The 20,438-nt window shown below is 39.0% G+C and overlaps 1 protein-coding gene across 2 annotated transcripts in view; it reads left to right on the top strand.

Annotated features, from left to right (window-relative positions):
* macrod1 (mono-ADP ribosylhydrolase 1) overlaps positions 1–20,438 on the top strand; it is a 226,039-nt gene that overhangs the window by 123,611 nt on the left and 81,990 nt on the right. For both annotated transcript variants that reach the window (XM_047353216.1, XM_047353214.1), the window contains exon 5: positions 16,337–16,453. In XM_047353216.1, coding sequence (XP_047209172.1) covers positions 16,337–16,453 — 117 coding nt within the window. The remainder of the gene's footprint in view (positions 1–16,336; positions 16,454–20,438) is intronic.

Raw genomic sequence — 20,438 nt, 5'->3', positions numbered from 1 at the left:
TATAGATATTTGATGTAAATTTTAATATTGAATAATTCAGTCAATATGGATACTGTTTTGAAGGAGGTCTGCCCTTTTTAATTAAAGCAGCATATGAGACTGGTAAGAGATTACAGAGATCTCTAAATGATTTTAAATTATATTTTGAAGTTATTTCATTGTATAGAAAACAATGTACAAGTGGGGGCATTCAGATATCTAGAGTGCCCTGTTGTCCAGATTTTCCCCCTTGAGATGTTGATCTCTGCTGCTCCTTCAAAGTTATCACGGGTCTCTTGGCTGGTTCTCTGGTTAATGGTTGGCTGGCCTGTCTGTTTAGGTGGATGGCCATGTCTTGGTAGGTTTGAAGTTGCGCATTACTTTTCATTTCCTGATAATGGAATAAGCAGCTGTCAAAAAGAAGGCCTCTATGTTGCATACCTGTTTGTATACTTATATTAAACAATGTGACTCTATTTACTGCTTTGGTTATTTCTGAAGACTGTTGGATGTGTTGGACTCAGTCATCAAGCAGAAAACCAAAAGGTTTAGGAAAGATGGTACACATCAGGTGTTTACAGAACAGAGAAATCAAAAGTGCTTTTCTCAGTATTTAATTTGTAGTTTAGAGTTACAATATTGAGGACGAGGACAGAATAGCAATTTAACAGTTTATTGAATGTGCAAGCAGTGTGGGTTTGGACCTGGACTGGAACTGCCAAGGGGAACAGGATTCTCACTGAGGAGGAAAGAAGAGGTTGAGACTCTAGGGTGGAAATGGAGATGGACAGAGAAAAGGTAGGAGGTGGATTTACTGCTGGTGGTTGATGAGGGCTTGTTGGAGGAGATAAGGCTTCCCCATTGCGACTGAGTTTGGCAGAGAAGGAGGAACGGACCGTTGTCAAGTTTGTGTGTCCGCTGTGTAATCTTTGAGTCGCTCTGCATTAACAGGGTGTGTTGTGTTTGAGGGCGAACAGGCAGGTGAGCAAGAATAAGGTGTCTCCACAAGGTGATTTCAGAGCGGCAGGGCTGGATGCTGGAGTGGAAGGGAGGCTGAAGCTGGATCGGCGGGGTATTATTTCCAACACTCGGCTGAGCATGACGCGGAGAACAGGAACCTTGGAATCCAGGAATCTTGTCACTAAAATTACCAGATCTGCATGGCAGGACAAAAACAAGATAAGAGCAAGCTTAGGAGGAGGAAACTGTATAACATGGTCTGTTTCCAACACTGGCTAAAGCAACGAGTTGACACCTCCCTCCAGGTTCCAGCTCCTTATGAAGCCACGTTGATTAGGCTCAATCAGAAACACCTGTGCGGCAGCACCTGTCAGTCACACCCTGCAGGAGAGGGAAAACACAGCACACACACAAAAACTGCACACAGCCAACATGGAATGACAAATATACGTAAACATCAAGATAAACAAAATATCAGCATTCATCTCTCAGCTTATTACTTCAATAAGCTTCCAATAAAATACGTAGTAGTTCGTGATCGCAATATGACAAAGTGTAAAGGGGTATGAAAATTTTGCAAGCCCCCCCCCCCCCTCAGTGTGATGGGGCATTAGTATGTGTGTGTTTTCAGCATTGGTAAAATACAACCTAATTTCTTCTCTCAGCATGTTGCAAATTGGTGCCTAAAGCTGAATGCACAAAGCCACCGGACTGTTTCATCCTCCATCGACACTGCTGTCACTTCCCATTAGACACATCTCCCTATATTTCCAACACTGAGCTCTAGCTTGATAAAGTGTTCATGAATTCATGACTCTGCATCTGCTTGGTGGTTTTATTTTAAAAAAAATAATATGAGGGTGATGATAATGTCCATTGGGAGAAGATCACACAGCTCTCTAGTGGTTTTGTTCCTAGAAAGGTAAGTGTGGTCTTTGTGTAACTGCAGTTATTCAACCACCTTCATTTTGTAATTCTGTAATTATTTTGTCAACGTAGTAAAACATTCATCTTCAACATTAATTTCAGAAATCCTTCAGAGGCTGGGAATAAATTGTTGGAGGACAATATATTCTAAGCTAAAAAAGAAAATGGTTCACTGTAAGAGTTCTTTTGGCAAGCAGAAATATCTGTTTCAAAGTCCATTGCAATGGACCAAAGGTTAATGATATACAATATTTTGCACATATGTGCTCTTTCATTCAGCTGCTTTCACAAAAAGACTATCAGAAAAAGTAATAGCTAATTTGACTTTAAATATCTGCACAAAAGGTCACGAAGGTCCATATTGGAGTTGTTGGTATTCCATGTAATGTTCAGATGAGCTGACAACTATTGATGCAACCTTAAGAATTATACTTATTTTTAGCTAATTTCCGATCAGTTTTTGAAAGCCTTAATCTGCTTAAATTCATTTGTTTTTAAAGGGGACATATCATGCTTTTCCTTCCTATTCACACTTGGGGTGTATTCACATCAGGAAAGTCCTTTAGTCCGCTTGTTTGGTCCGGACCAAAAGCTTTACTTTATTTTTCTTTGTTTGCTTTCACATTGTACCTTTTGCAAGTGAGCTATAACTTTTAAACAAAGCCACGCAAGTGACGATCATTGCTCCCATTGGATAGAAAAGACGGGGGCGGGACAGAGCACAGACCCTGACATTTAGAGAAAAAACTGCAGCTGTGCTGCTTGCAGCAACTCTGTTCTGCATATTTGTGCCTTTGCAGTATTATTGTGAGAGTCAAGAGCAACTCATTCAACACAGATTTTGCAAACTTCTATTTATAATTTTGGTGTCAGAGAAAGCATGTGTCCTGTCCCACAGCATGCCAGAAGCGTTGCTAAGCAACATACAACTTATCAGGTATGATTTCAGTACAACGTACACCTTTGCTACCGGCTATGGTGGCTTGTTGAGTCCAAAGAGACGTACATTTTCTGTAGTTTGTTCTGACCGGAGCCAGTTCGTATTCAGACCATAAGCAAACCTCCCCAGAGTCCGTTTGGAAGCGGACCGAGACCACCTCAAAAAGTGGGTCTTGGTCCGGTTGTTTGGTCTGGACCAGGGTTCCCTTAAGTGTATTCACACCTGCACAAAAGAACCAAGGGGGGAAACGAACTCTGGTCCTTTTAAAGCAGACCAAAAGTGGCAGGTGTGAATACACCCTTAAATCATTCAGTTGTGGTCTATATAAAGTGGAACTGCAATGCTTTGGTCTGAACTTGTTATTGTAGCTCCACAGGCTCCTCTTTTACCTGTTCTGAGGTGCGTCTGAGAGCAACTCGTTTTGTCGCAGTCTCTTTAAATGCTACTGAGGCACTCCAGAAGTCCATGACCTTGTTTAGCTGTTCCGCAGCAAATACTGTGGCGTAACAGTTGGAAAAACGTAACAGATGATAGAGAAAACTGAACGGACTGAAAAATACGACCCAAACAGATTATAAAGATATCTCTGCAACCCCTGGAGAGACTAAATTACATTTTTCTGGTCTCATACAGACCCCAAATACACAATAAAATTTATTTAAGGGCTAAAAAAGTGGATTGTACATGATATGTCCCTTTTAAGAGCTATTATTAAGGCTTTGAGCAACGAGACCCCAGAATGCAGACGAGCAGGCAGTGTGATGGTAAGTGAAAAAGGATTTAATGACAAAAAAAACAAAAACTCTCTCACAGCAGGAGGCAAGAACAAAACAACAAACGGGCAGGCGAGACAGGCATGGCATGATCAGAAAACAAGAAATGAGCATAATCTGAGAATGTTTCCACAAGGAATAAACAGGACAGGTGTGTATGTATGGAGTGTGACCAGGTGAAACAAGAAGACAGATTAACTAGGTGCAGGTGAACCGGATAATGTTAATTGACAGAAGAACAAAACGTGGCTGGAGCAAAACAGACTCTTGAACACAAACTAACAGAAACTAGAAAAACATGAAACACAAGCATAACCAGATCCGAAAACCAAACTTGACAAAACATGAACGAGACGACAAAACTAAAGCATGACCAGAAAAACAAACAGAAACATGATTCAAAAATCTAACAAGAATAATAATAATAATAATAATAATAATAATAAACAGAAGAACTATTCAAAACCTTAACTGTGAAAAACATAAAGAAAAAACCCGAAACCAAAAAACCAAACAAACCCAAATCATAACAGCTATAATAGAAGCAGCTATAAAAGCGGCATTTAAAATTTTTTTCAAAGTCAGTGATCATTAATGTTTTAAAGTCATTGCAGTGGGGACGTCCTGCCTTGTGTGCAGCTTTCAAAACAGGTATTTTATTTTGATTGGACTGATAGCTTAAAAGCACACCATTTAGCCTTCATGTTATCTGATGAAAGTCTTGCTCTCTGTCTCATTTTGAATTCCATCCTGCATCGCTGTGGTTCCTATGACTTTGTTGTCCACTCAGAAGAATGTTGTTTTGCTGTGACCTGGTTATGCTTGAATGTGTTTACTAATTTGCAAAAGGTCGGAGTTTTGGGTTTCTTACCTGCAGAACTCCAGCCTGGGCCGGTCCAGCTGAAAATGAGCCATTTCTGGCCACCGGCTGACTTCTCTGTGCTTCTCTTGCTTAAATTGCAAGTCATAAATCCATCATACCTGCATTTCCCAGAGGCTCATCATGTTAAAATGTACAGATCATCCAGTACAATAAACCCTCTGCTGTATTTCATTTCTCTCTTCAGTAAAATCTTTGGCCTTCCAGGTCACTAACACACTCAATGTCTGTTGATGATTTAGATTTTGTCCTCTAAAAGCTCGATCCGATCGGGATTCATGGACTTTCCTGGCCAGTTGACATGATGTTGCCGTTTACCTTGACCCATCTTCCTGAGTGCATTCTTCAGCAATGTTGGCTGTTGTTGGGGAATGCATTTGTTATGGAGACTGTGATGATGGCCTGCAACATGTTTTAGCTTGGTTTAAATGCACAGTGTCAAAGCAGAATCAACACAAACCCTGTGGTTTCCCAGCAAACATTGCACATCTACCAAGATAATAAATGTTACTAATTATACTGTCTGTGGATTTATTGTTGTGGCTTATTTCTGTTTAATTTCCATCTGTGTGTGACATTGCAAAAACAAATCCACTGAAATTTTTCCCTTTTCCTTTCACTTCAGGTTGCTAAATAGTTGATGAGGAAAAATGGATTTTAATTTAGTCTTTGTGGCTTTTAGCAGCATGAGCAGATGGACTTCATACTTAACAGTTCTGGGGACGTAATAGATAATATCGATGCTCTCAGTCACAGGCCGACCTTCAGCACTAATACACCTGCACGTATTCCTGCAGTGAGGGAGCATTGCTGGTGCAGCTTTACATCTAACGCATCTTTCATTTGCACTCCCTCTTCACTCAGGAATTCTCCCTTCATATTTCTGGCTGCATTGAAGTGACAGAACTCTGTTTCAGTCTACTCAGTGGTGTGCAGTACTCCTGCTGGGCTATTACACCGACTCCCCCTGAGTCAGAAGTTACCACAGCCAGTAAAAAAGCTAACATGCTCAGCCCTCGACGGATGCAGTTAGACGATGGCTTCTCTGCATTAGTGAGGTGGGAGTTAAAGAGAGGCTGATTGGATAAATTAGTATTTATTACCTGTACTGAAACATTTCAGACTGTTTTCAGAGAAAGAGTGAGCCTGTGGCGTTTATTCTACCCCCACTCTTCTCGTCTTCATTTGACTCAAAGCAGTCTAAGTTAAACATAAGATCCTCAAAGAGACTTTCAGCTAAATCCACACAGGGTGATTCATGTAAGAGCAAACAGGGTGGCTGTGGAGTCAAAATGACCTCATTTGCTGCTAAATGGACAGGATGTGCTGGCTGCAGTTTGTAGAAGGAATTAAAAAATCATCAAGAATACTGCTGTAATATGCACCTGTGCCACATGAGAGACTGCCGAGATGATTCTTGCTGCAGGAATAATTTAATTGATATGCTAAACACAACCTTAAAATACTTTACTGAAGAAGGCGTTTTAAGGCTGCATTTCTTTGGGAATATTTTCTATCTTTAGTTGGTTGCTGAACACTGTTGGGTGGTAATATTGACCCATCAATGGAAACTGTTAATAGCTCACACAGGAAACTGATGAATGCTGTCAATCCCACAGAGAGGGCTGCAACACAACCACCAGAGCTGATTGCAACCACTTAGCAGTCACCCTCCATAGAGAGTCCTGTCAGTTTTACAAATGAAACATGTTGTACTTCTCTTCCTATGTTACATCACAACATTAATATACCGTGTGCAAGAGATCAGAAGTCATCCAGTTGGAAGATTTTAATGTCTTTAAAGTGATTTTGTTTATCTAAACGCATATATTAATCACCATATCTGGAGAACAATTAAATAATATATTATCCATATTACTGTCGGAATATGTAAATATGCGGAAGGGTGATTTTATTTACAGAAGAATCACAATTTAGATCAGCTTTAAAGTAAAAACATAATAGAAGATTTAGACCAAAGAACCTTTTGGAAAGAAGGTTGTTTGAAATGACGTTTAGTTGGTCTGAGACTGTTCGCCTAACTCAAAAACAGCGGCTCTCAGGTGAAGTGTCACATGAAAGCTACATCGTGAAGCTAATAGAAAATAAAAACTGCATAACAGCATAGATGATCTCACAATATTATGTTATCACCAACGAAATGCTCTCTTTCATTCACATACAAATATATGAAAAACTTCCTGATAAATGTTGGGGTCATCTGTTTTGGGGGATAGACCGACTGGGCTGCGCAGTTCTACATGCGCAGCTCAACAGACGTCGTAGCTCGGACGTCACCCGGGATTATAAAATCCAAGGAAAATAAACTTTTCCTCCACACGGCCATTCCCGGAAGAGCTTGAAAGGTGGAAATCTGTCTGATACAAGAAGGTCAGAAGATTCATACACCGATCGAAGACCCCGCAGACACTTCGGCCCAGGAAATCTTTAAAAAGCAACCCATATACCCCATACTCCAGCAGAACATCCACAAATTACCTACAGAAACATAGCTGTTAGCCTTCTTCAGGTCTTGAAAGTACATCTGGTGTTATGATTTGTGGGTGTTTTTGGGTTTTGTTGGTCTGTTTCACAGTTAAGGTTCTGAATCGTTCTTCTGTTTATTGTTTTCCTGGTTATGCTTCAGTTTCATGTTTTCCTAGTTTCTGTTAGTTTGTATTCAAGAGTCTCTGTTTTGCTCCAGTCACGTTTGGTTCTCTCCTGTCTGTTAATCAACTTTATTCGGTTCACCTGCACCTAGTTAATCTGTCTTCTTGTTTCACCTGGTCACACTCCATAACTACACACCTGTTCTGTCATTCGGCGCGGAAACATTTTCTGGATCATGCTCATGTCTTGTTGTCTTGATCATCCTGTCTTGATTTTTGGATCATGCCATGTCTGTCTTGCCTGCTCGTTTTTTGTTTTGTTCCTGCCTCTTCCTATGAGTGAGTTTTTTGTTAATTAAATCATTTTTCACTTACCGTCATGCTGCCTGCTAGTCTGCATTCTGGGGTCCTCCATTTCACAAGTCCTAACATGTGGACCAAACAACCAAACACCCATGATCTCCTCAGCAGCTCCACAAGAATAAAGACTTGGTATACTTTATCCTAATGGTATACTGTTCCACAACCAGAATGAATTTAGATTGAATTTGTCGCACATTTTCATCATGCTTGAAAAACTGTAGTCATAAGTACATACTAATAATGTATCGGTTGTTATTCCCATGATTAATTATTGTGTTATTGCTTGTTGATGCCATCTTTGGGGGTCAGAAACTAAGAAGTCTGACAAACACTGGAATGAAGCGATAGAACAAGTACATGAGCCATACAAGATGTGGATCATTTGATGATATGCAGCATGTTATATTACTGGCTTTGTAAAACAAAAAAGCAGACCCAGGCTCGAACCTTATGAGTAAAGTTATCTAAGATTAAACTGAAACAGACATGTAATTCAGTGGAAACGGAAGGTGTAATGACTCAGAGCACTGAACTGATGGGAATAGATCTAGTTGATAAAACTAATCACCTTGTATCAGTATTGGCAAAACCAACCCGGAAACAAGGGAAGGAATTCAGCTGTCTCAGTTAAGAGGGCACCACATCATTTAGTCTGATTGCATTCCCATTTATCATCCTTTTTAGAGACTCATACCCTACATATCCACACTTTGTTACAATAAAACTACAGACCTCAGTGTGTTTTACTGGGCTTTTATGTGATAGACCAACACAGAGTTTTGCATAGTACAGTGAAAAGAAAAGGACGTGGGGCTTTCAGTTTTCTTTATGAATGTAACTCTACGAAGTGTGGTGTTTGCCCCCTCTTTGCTTGAATGCCACTAACTAAAATATGTTGTAACCAATTGCATTTAGAACTCACCTAATAGGCCAATGAAGTCCATCTATGTGTAGTTCAATTTCATTATAATCTAGCTGTTCCATGAAGGTCTCAGAGGTTTGTTAACATTGGAAAACCATCAGCATCATGAAGACAAGAAATACAGCAGACAGGACAGTGAGAAAGTTGTGAAGAGGTTTAAAGCAGGGTTAGGTTCTAAAACAATACTCCAAGCGTTGAACACCTTCACAGAGCACCCAAAGATGGAAAAAAGTGCAAACGTCTACTGCAAACCTACCAAGACATGGACATCCACCTACACTGACACCCTAGGTAAGGAGAACATCAATAAGAGAAGCAGATAAGAGACCTGTGTCTTGGCAGATTATGGCAGATTAGGAGAAAGTCATTGCGTTAAGGTGCCATGTTTGCAATTTGCCGCAAGCCAGGTAGAAGACACAACAAATTGGAGTAAGATCTGACCCGCTGAGACCAAAGTTGAACTTTTTGGCCCACACACAAACATGCCATCCCCAACATGAAACATGATGATGTCAGGATCATCCTGTGGTGATGACTTTTCTTCAGTGGTACAGGGAAGCTGGTTGTAGCTGATGATAGTTGGCTAATAAATACAAGCAATATCCAGCTGGACAACAACACTAAGCATACAGCCAGAAATGCTCTACAGTGGTCCAGTCAAAGTACAGACCTAAATTCAGTTCAGAAGACATGGTGTTCACTGATCACATATAATTGCAATAGAACACATTGAAGTCTGCGGTTGTAACATCACATAGTAGAAAATAAGGTCATCCAGCACGTCTAGTTTAGATAATTTTCAAAGATGGTGTCAGTGATCTCCTTCTCTCTGCCATCAACATATTTCTCAGTAGGGATGGACTGTAGGGCATCTCCAGAGAGTGTGGAGAAACAAACCCTTTGTGTTCTGACATTTCCAGCACTCTGCTTCTAGCTGAAACCTTCAGTGAATAGGAGCCTTCTTTGTCGACTGTCACCACCAATAAAATCTGCCTGGTGTTTTGCCAGAAATAGATTGCTTGGAGTCTGGAAAGATGGATTCTATTACAATTTTGACTTGTGGATATCGAGAAGCATTTTGCAGGATGGAGACGAAGTTTGTCTGAGGTGAGACGTTATAGATCCTGGCCGCGGCTGGATCTTGGCATTATTTCATGTTATGCCACCTCAGCATGGAAGTGGCCTGTCGGATTTCAGGTCAGCTCTGTGGCTGTGGCCCTGATGTAAGCGGATCAATTCATCAAGCTGCACAAACAATGCATTAATCAGGCTATGTGAACATGCAAGCACGAGTAGTTTATGACAGGTGTTATCAGCATCATTTGCTCAATGGCAGACAGTGAGGGGAACAGCCTTTGATGAGCCTGTTTGTTTTATTTATTCTATTTCTGTTTCACTTTGACGGTGTTGTCATATTTGCTCTGCTTTTATTTTCCATGAGAATAAAATAATTACAAATACATAGGGTAATGTACTTTTAACATTTTGAATACATTTTCAATTTAAGAGCAGAACTTCTGATGTTCAGTCTGAAATGCTGCTTGTTCTAAAACTGTCCTCGATCAAAATTCTGCTTTCTAACAAATATGCTCCACTCTACCTCAAAGCTATCTTGCTGCACTCAGATTTGATGCCTCCTGCACACATTTTCTCTCCTTCTTTTCTCCTTCTTCTTGCACTCAAACCTGTTCCCTCCAGAGGTTAAACCTGCACCCTCAGGTCTGTCCTGTGTTTGGTGTTATGGAGCAAAGTGTTAACTCTCCCTGGTTGTTTTAGAATAGGGATCACCCTAGATATAGATGGTAAACTTACTTCACTTTAAATTAAAAACATATGCACTTGAATTTTCATACAATACTTCCACCATACAGATAGTACAGATGAGGGTGGAGATTAAACTATAAAATGGAAATGGCATCTATGTTTGAAGTCAGACAGCTGTAATGCATAAATTAAAAGCTGCATTTGTTTGACGGCCACGACACAATCAGACTGCAGCTGCAAAGAATAATTACTTTACACAAAACCTACTTTAACACAGTGTTTGATGCCAATGCCAATCATATTCTTTGTTTGCTTCAGGCAAACTGTTTTTAACTTCTTCCCTTCAAACACAGGGTATCAATGGACATATTTTGGCTATTTAGAGTTGGCTTGTCCTGTTTTGTATTTAGCCCTGAAAAATACATTGAAATGTGGGCTTTTGAAACCAATACATCCTGTCCAAATTCACCTAAATTAAAAAATGTATTAAAATCAGGCTTGGTTGGCCCATTTGATCGACCCTAACAGCTTTTCAACCACATTTAGACATCATTAGATGTCTGTATGTGGACCAACCTCAAATTGTTTTAATGGAAGTCAGTGTCATATTTTTCAAAAATATTTTTCAACAATATTCTGCTGAGGGTTAGTTTTGTCTTGCAAATGCAGTTTTTTGTTAATGATTTCTGTACAGTTGCTCACCACATCTGGAGTTGAACTTTCATTCCTCAGAGTTCAGGAGGCTTGGACCTTTTCTAACGCTCAGCTTCACTATCTTTGTTTTACAGTCTGAGCCTGGCCTGATCAAATGTTATGACTGAGCTTTCTGGTTTAGGGCTTAAGGGGAGTTAACGCTTGCAGTTTTGACCTGGCAAATGACAGCGCACAATAAGGTAGATGCTGCAGCTCCTGTCAAGCGGGGTTCTGACTTTTCAGCCCGTCGTGTACATCCAGATTTTATCTTGGGTTGTTGTGCATGGTCCCAGTGGTGCTAGACAAACATGAATGTTTAGCAATTTTTAGCATTTGTAGTGCTTAATCTAGTCACAGATACAATGGCTATTGCAAAATGTTAGTCAAACTCAATTTGTTGACTTCTGTTAGATGTCTGCATGGAGTAGGTCAAACTTTACTCTACAGCAGGAGACTCAAAGGCCAGTCCTGGAAAAGTTACAGGACATTGAGGTGGACTCGAGGACTGGAGTTTAGGAGTCCTGCTGTGGAGTTTTCTAAAGGCTCTTCATTCTGATTTGGATTTGTCAACATCACAAATCACAGATGACCAAGTAAAAAATATCAGGAGGAAAGAAAAGAGGATTTACGTCCTGAGCTTACTGTAGATGGTGCTGGAAGACGGCCACGCAAAAGGATGCACTTGTAGATGAATTTTCCTTCAGCCAACTGGAGATGAAGTTTGAACATACTTTTACTAGCATTGAATGAAGACAGCCAATGTCAGTTTTCACTTGAATGAGATGCGGGAGGGCACAAGTCACCGGATCGGGGAACTGAATGTTCAAACATGTATTTCTATACCTGCATCATATAACATATTTTTCCATTTTATTCTCTCTGGTGTTTTTGTTAGGTTGGGAGGAAGGATGTTTGGTTGGTCCTTTTTTGCTTCATGAATCTTGTTTAATCTTCATTTAATAAAAACATTCTTGATAAAAAACAAATACCTATAAAGAATGCGCTTCTACGACTCCTCTTCAACTGCCGCTTGTTAAATAGAGGCAGGTGTTGTGTTGTGCATCTGAAGCGTCAATATTAAAACGAACTTCTTTTTGTGTTCATGCTAGAATTTACTCACAAAATTGTCTGTGTGAGCACAATTTATTCACTGCATTTATACTTACAGATTGGATGAGCTTGTGCACTGGCATTGACCTGGGGACCACCAGTTTAGTATCCTTACTTCATGCTCAGATGAACTAAAAGATGTCATCAAAATCCAAAATTTCCTGTTATCCAACAATTCGATTTGCCCCTGAGCATGAATCTTTGTCTGCATCAACACGTCTGCTTTAGTTAGCCTTCCTACAGCAGGATTCATTGATTAGTTATTCCATACAATGATGTCCAGTTTGAACTGGTGTGCTTGTGCACATGTTCAGATAAACCAGTGTGCAAAGTCACATTTATCTACTGTATCTGTGGTACTGTAAACAAGAAACCAAAGTTTGCTTAATATCCTTTTATTTTACTTTTGTCTCTGCTTTCCTTGTATTTTTCTCTTCCACCAGGAGAGTATTTTTACATCTGCTGCTTTCCCTCATCTCCCCATCTCTCCTTTTTATCACGCTTGTTCTGTTTCAGAGTTGGGCTGATTCAAAGCTGCTGTGTCCAAATATTCACAGAAATCCACAGAAAACTCAGCCTGAGCGGTTACACATATGGGTTGACATGCAGTGTTTCAGGCACACATTGGAGCTTGCTTTGGTGAACCCTGAGGAGGGTAGCCAGTGTTCGAAACTCGTCTGTCACACCCCCGCTCCTATGCTTCGCTCACAGTGCAGCCTTAGTTTGACACAGCACAGCATGGCTCGGCACTGCATGCAAGATGCCAACTTAACACAATAGCGTTGAGATAACATCAGACCCCTGCCTGGAGCTACTCGCACACCGCTGTAACAGCTGGGCTGTATACAGTCAGACGGAGATGAGCACCGCAGGCCGACATGCTGAGCTGTGACATATGGATGGGTGTTACAGGACTATTTTCACCAAGAGCTGACAAGTCTCTCAGTCGCTCCTGACAGATGTGTTTTATTGTTGGCTAATTATGAATTGTTTACACCACACTCTGACTTTAGATCTACTTCAGATCTATTTCAGCACAAAAGCAGAGTCCTAAACATCTTAGCACAAAGCAGATGCTGCTGATGGTTAAAAAACTGGATGGCTGGTTAACTTCTTGATGCAGTAACAGATCTACAAACTATTTACAGCACTAACTTCTGTGCTGGTAAACAGTGAAATAAAAATCATCAACAGATTAAAAAATTCAGTTGCATTCTAGGGTGCCATCTTGTATTCTCTTTATCCTTCTTCTCCTCTGTTCTTATCTCCTTCTCTCTCTTTTACTTTTTAGCCCCACGTCTCTCTCTTTCTTGCTTCTCTAGTCTTTTTTGTTTTTGTCTCAGTGTCCTTTCCATTTGATATAAGCCCAAAAGCAGTTTCTAATAAAGTTCCTTTTATAAATCTGAAGCCGAGCATTGTAGCGTCAGCCGTAATGCTCCACTTGTCAAGGTAAATCTGTTGGGCTTCTTCGTGGCACTGAGACAGAAATTCTGAGTGCTACTCTGCCGGACAGGACATGGAGAAAAAAACAAAAAAAACATAAACAGTTTAAAAAAATTCACCTGAATTGCAGAAATACCAGACCTAATGACCATTAAAAGGCCTGCAAAGGAAGAATAATTGTACCCAAAATTGGCTCTAAAATAGAGTATTCATGAACAGGAATTAAATTAATTCCTCTGACTTTCGATGCGGAGGGAAATGTGCTTCAAACAAAAGTCCAAAATACTTGGAGGAAAAACTAAAAGTTTTGCAGGCACTTCGCACAAAATTAGATAAACATGACATGAGATGTAAGCCCAATGCAACTGAAATGATTCATAATCCAGCGAGAACTCAAAAGATTTATGAGCCCTCTCTCTGACTCAGTCAGGTATAATCTTCTTGGGGAACTATAGGGTTTGGTTTGAGTCTCAGCTCACAGAGAGGTTGTGCTACTGTGTCTGATACACATGCAGTATTTTTAAAACAGTCCATGCAACCCACATTTAGGCTCAGAATTATTCAAACCTCTGGCACATTTAGATTTAAAATAATTTTCATTCAACTGAAAAGTTTCTTTCTGACAGAAATGAGACAGACGTCTCTCAAACAGAAATAAATAATACAAAACAAATTGATTTCTAAATATGTTATCCTTTGTTTTACATTTGTTTAAACAAAGGAAAATCGAAAATGATTTATATCCTTCTTAATCATAAATAGAAAACTGTTAATTAGTATTACAACCAAATCCTTATTATAATTGCTGACAAGCCTTTTGAATGTTTCCCCTGGGATTTTCCTGAGGTTTGAAGTTCTCCTTACCATCACACTAATCTCTGCTTCCCTCCAGAGATTCTGTCTCAGATTCAAGTCGGGACACTGTCTTAGCCGCTCCAAAACCTTAATATTTCTTCCAGTCAGAAGAAACATGTTGGTAAAATTAAAAGATTACTTTAAACCTAAATCTACCAAGAGTATGAATACGTATAGGCTTGCCTATATATAATGTCACATTAATTTGAGGAGAAATAAAGTCCGACATCTGGTTCCAGTCCACACTTTCATCAGTGAACAAGCTTCTCCTCCACCTAACAACGCAATAGAGGTGCTATCTTGTGGCATCACTGGTCAGTGATTAGGGCTGAACAGACACTTCACAGTTACAACTGTGACACTGATGGCTGCTTCAGCCATGAAAGCTGGAGAAACAGATTAAACCTGCAACATGTTCATGTTCGACTTTTCTCTTGTAATTCACCAAAGCTTGGATATACCTTATATATCAGCCTAGAATGCACTAGTGCGTTGACTAGGAAGCTTGCTGCCTTTAACTTAAAATGTGCTACTGCCCACAGGTTTTATTTAAAAGCTTCTTGCATTTTACTTTCTGTAAAGTCATAAATTAATAAAAATATTAAAACAGAAACTGAAATGTTCTTTTGAACTGCAGATGAAGGTATGATATTTCCGTTAGCAATGGGATCAGAATTTAAAGTACAATAAATTAGAAAGGCTAAATACAGGTACAGGTACTTAACAATTGTTCATAACATTGGAATAGCAGTAGAGCAGGCATCCCATAATCCTCCTCGAAGCTGCCTAATTCTCAACCTTGGGACTTCTCTTGCATGTCCTCCTTCTTCTCTCTCTGCCTATTTCCTGTCTCACTACTGTTAAAAAAGGCCACTAACGTTACAAAATCGCAAAAAATAATAACAATGACAAGATTTGCTCCGCATTTTATAAATGTATTCAGAAACGTTTTCTTCAAAGGTTCTACAGATAATTTCTGTGATATGTATGTGATTAGAAAACGTTTTTGTATATCAGCCAGTGAATCCCTCATCTTTTCTCTTATTTTGCTTTCAGTCATCCTTGACTTTTCAAACGTGTTTCCGAAATGGCAAAAACTTCCTTCGTGGCTTGAAAACCGTTAAAAAAAGCAACCTTCAAGCAATTGTTTTTCAATATTGTTAAAACAAATGTTATGGAGAAGAGTAATTAAGTGCATTTTCAAAAAATAACATGTCCTCTTGTTGCAGGAGTGGTCTTTTTTTTCTTTTTATACTAAACAATCTGCCTGAAACACAATTTTCCAAGGACATCATTTCCAGTCTCTTTCATCCCCCAATTTCCTTTCATCTCTCCTCTGCCGGGGACACAAAACACCCAAAAATACTTTAGAGGTTCCTCATTATGCTGACTTGGAAAAACATTACGAAACAAATTGGATTTTGCAATTTTGCTATTGCTATGTACACACAGTCTCTGAACACGACCCAATCGTATCTCAGAACCATTCGCATTAATTAAAAGATGTGGTAAAACTTAACAAGTTTTAATCACCAAATAGCTGAAAAAAATCTATTTTAATGGATGGCTATATCTTGGATCTATATGTGGGAACTTTGATTATAAAACTGCTTAGACCAAGATTGTCTGAGTATTGACTTTGCAGAGGATGTAAGGAGTTCAAGTTCTAACTTGAAGTATAATTGGCTCTGCTGTAAAATTGCTTTTGCTGCATCATTGGCCTTCTGGAAATGAACACAGTCCCGGCCTTTAGATGTGGCGGGGATCTAAGTGTTATGTAGATTTATGAAAATGTAATTAATAATGGATAATTGACCAAAAAGTCAGATCAGCTGAGTCTTTAATAACACATTAAATCAAGTAATTACTGAAAGCAGGAGCCCTGAAATCCATTCAGTACACTGACATACAAAGAGCTATATGCTTTGACTTAAGCAGGAGTCTTCAGATGACACAAAATTCAACCATTCAAACAAGTGCATACATTATCCAGGCCCAGTTCCCACTAAGCTGTGGCTCCAGCAAACATGCCGTCTGGACTTGAAACAAAGGTTGAGGTCCTGTAGGCAGTCAGATTTCAGTGGATTCACAGAAGTGTCTTGTTGTCTCTCTCTGCAGTGGACGGAGCCATCCACCGGGCTGCAGGTCCCCTGCTCAAAATGGAGTGTGCTTCCCTCCACGGCTGCGAGACAGGAGAGGCCAAGATCACCTGTGGCTACGGCCTCCCCGCCAAGTGTGAGTGTAAAGAGTCACACATGTTTGTGTAGCTCTCAACAGCTTTAGTGAGGCGGCTCGGTGTGGTGCTGCTGGACCACAACCAGGTGTGAATGTGTGGGAATGGGTGACAATGATGTAAGGTGGCTGCACCGGAGAGAAATCTGCACAGTTCAATTTCCTGTGAAGACACAAGAGGAGCAGAGAATATTTTTAAAAAGGACAGTTTAAGACAGATTTAATGTCCAAATACGGCCTGAGATTCACATTTTATTAACAATTTGAGTTGAAAAACCACAGTTTCACTATATTTACAAAAAAATATAAAGAATAAGGTATAAAAAAGCAATTATTCTACATATTAGTTTTCACAGTTATAATAATGTTATTTTTATATGAACACTTGTTTAAATTATGTCACAGTTTTTAAGGTCCTATTGAAAAGAATATCACACCTTTTTGTTGTTCTGCTTTTTATAGAGTACCTCAACCTTAACAGCTATTGTTAGCTGTTTAGTTAGTCGGGCTATCTGCTCAGGTAGCCAGCAGTCAGAATCTTAACAGGCATGGTGATTGTAGTTTTATAACTTTAGTACAACTATTGCTAAGTGTTGTTCAACACTTTTTGGGGAACCTTCAACTCAGTGATGTTGTTTACATGACAACCTTTAACCGAGCGCAACACTTCCTCTGGGTCATTAAGCAGCACTCCATTTGGAAGGGAACCAAAGATGTGAAATGAGAAACTTAGGACAAACTTTAGTCTTATCGTGCTAAAAAGAGTCATTACATTTAAAACCTTGACCTCTTTGATTTAAATGTAACAACATAAACCGGAAGCTGGGCCCAAACTCTAAACTGCACCATGTTTCTGTTGTCACTGCATGTGGGCCTGATGCAGGCTAGGAGTGAGAGCTTCCAAGTAGAAAAGAGACAAACAGAAGACTGAAGATGCACATTAAGGTCACTTTTAACTTTTCTCTGTGACCATCTTACATGTAAGTGTAGTCAAAATAACAGCATAGATCTTTTCTTGAAATTATGCATGGAAGATTTTTTCAGATGCCATTATTAAACAGAATCAGGATTTTATTAAAAAGAAAAATCACCCTCATAGTACTTTAGGGAGGTCCAAAACTACAAAGGAACTGTTAAAGGGCAACATTTCTATTAAATCTTCACACTGACGTTGCAATAAATAAGCATAAAAATATTTGAATGAGAGCAGCTTCGATTAGAGGTTGATCGTGTTAAAATACAGTTTGAGCAAATAAAGCAGGACATAATTAATCTGGTAAATTCCAGGAAGGACATGCTACAAGATGATAAAATCAATATGCTAACTGACATACAACATGAGGACCTATATATTATTAAATAGTATTTCATAATGGATAAAGGATGGATGAATGAACAAGAACTTGGTGCTGGACTATGAACATGAATTCATTCTATTTTAACGGTGTAAACAGAACTTGGAACTGGTTCTTGGTAAGGCTAAACTGGCAGAAAACTGGTGTTGCTCCTCCAGTTTCCGCACCATCACTACTGTTTTTATAATCAGAAAATATTTCAGAACAGACAAAACTGTCTTTGTAAGCATGTTGCAAGTGTAGCAGTTTTCTTTCAGTGAGCTGACCAGCAGTGCACAGTAGCAGGTGGGGAGGGGCAACCCTGTGTTACTTTATGCTCTATAAAGCTGATTGCTTCAGCCCTTTCTCTTAAATTATGACTGTTTAAAACGTTGGTGAAGCTTCATACTGGGAACGTCTCATCGTCTTCTAGAATCTTCGACTCACGACTCAAGGTGATTTTCTATAGAGTTGAAGTAAATCCTTTTCAGCACCGACAGCCACTAGTACATTTACAACGACACTCGTTTCCTTCCATTGCTACCTCAGTAAATGGCACTCAATAATTGAAAGACACCTCAACACAGTATGTAGAAAATGATAAAACTGAAGAAAGAACATAACATCAAACATCTTACTGGGTCTTTTGGAGAAAGAAGAAACATCTCCTTTTATTCTTCTTATGTGACTACAAATGGGAAAAGTTTAAGACATTAAAAACTATTAAATTCATATTTATCTCTTAATTTATCTGCTGTTTTGCTTGCCTTTAAATACTTGGTCACTATTGGGATTTTACTAGAATTAGCATATTTTCCATTACCTGTGATTCTTTGTTAATCAGATGCGTTTTTAATGTTTCTTAAAGGCTGTTTTTTCCAACTAGCGGTTCAAATGATATTACACTTAGATTAAATTACACAAAAATAAGCAAATTATCACTATTTAAAGTCATTAAATGTAATTCAATTAAATTCTGTTAAAAATGAAACAATCCACAATCCAATCACTGGCTTTCAGCTTAAGATTTTGTCTGCTTGCAGCTCATCATACCGCATTATATAAAATGTTTAAATATCATTATTAAAAAAAGCTCTAAAAGTTAACAGAAAAGTGAGATGGCAACATTCTGAGTAGCATTAGCCTTCAGACATTTAGATACAACTAATTAACCAAAATAGCTGGACTCCTGATCAAATGAATGACTTAATTCAGCACAATTAGACCAATAAAGGAACACGCTTAGTTTTATGGACTCTAACTGTGGGTTGTTGTAAATATTTGATGCTGTGCACATAAAATAGAAATAGCCTAAGAGAATAGCTGTGTCTGTATATCATGTTCAGTTAAATCGTGCCTCTCAGACGTTTTGGCTGAAGAAGACAGGAGAAATGGCCCACCCTTATAACAAATGTATTATTCATTCAGCCCATTACATCATTATCTTACAATTTCAATTAAATCAAGAAGGTACTGATTGATCACCTATTATGTGCATGCAAGACTAGTAACCTAATCTAGAATGCACATCTTATCTTTGTGTTTGGTAGATCTATCTATCTGTTGTTTATGTCCTCGAAGGGTCGTGAGGGGTCTGGTGGGTAAATCCCATTAACCAGTTAACATATATGTCGTGTTTTTGGACTGTGGGAGGAAGTCAGAGTACCTGGGCAAAACCCAGGCATTCACTGGGAGAACATGCAAAAACCAGGCAGAAAGAGCATTGGCAGGGATTCGAACCCACGACCTTCTTGCTGCACACAGTTACACAGTACAACCTCCACATACAACATAAAATACTGCATTTAGAAATGAGTAGATTGTTCATTAATTCCTGGAACTGCAAAGAAAGCTTGGGACAAGTCAAACTGTGCCTGTCGTATTAAAAATAGAGGAAGCGAGCTCGATTCTGCACATCTTCTGAGTGAAAACATCATCTGGAGCAAGACATGAGTTCATTTCAGCTGCATGTGTGTTCAGCATGACAGTGAGTTCCCTGTAGCTTCTTTCTGTTCAGATGTTCAGTCTTTGTCAACTAAACAGATATGAGACTGCAGCATCCCGAACCTCATCACTGATGACTCAAGGAGGACACAATCATTTCACCAATGAAGAACTTTTAAATTCTGGTTCTTATTTCTACCAACATGTTTCTTCAGACAAGAATCATATTTGATTTTACTTAAATATGATTATATATATGAGAGAATCTGGAGAGGGAGCTAAAGATTAGGGTAATGTCAAGGAGACCTTCCTACCTCAACGACTTGGAATTGTAAAAATATTAAAAAAGCTGCTAAACAATTAAAGAAGAGTTTGATTGCTGCAATGCCAACAAAGTCTTTTTCATTGATTATTAAGAAGGATATAAATAACGTTTTATTAAGTCAATAAAACTGATTCATTTAATTGAAAGACCCATGTTGTATTTTTGTCCCCTTAGCTTCATATTTTACTCCTACTCCTTATGACTCCAGAGTAAGTACCAAGGGACAGCTTTAAACCAAGAAAAAGAATTACCACAGGACAAAAGAATCAAGCCTTTACTCTTCAAAGAAAACATTACCGTGCCAAACAATAAATAAGAATAAAGATATCAGTCACTTAGACTCACAATACCAGTATAATCTATCTTAATTAGACATTTAAAGCAG

Source organism: Girardinichthys multiradiatus, chromosome 23 (genome assembly GCF_021462225.1).
Source record: "Girardinichthys multiradiatus isolate DD_20200921_A chromosome 23, DD_fGirMul_XY1, whole genome shotgun sequence".
Lineage (NCBI taxonomy): Eukaryota > Metazoa > Chordata > Actinopteri > Cyprinodontiformes > Goodeidae > Girardinichthys > Girardinichthys multiradiatus.
This window is presented reverse-complemented; position numbering and strand designations above follow the sequence as displayed.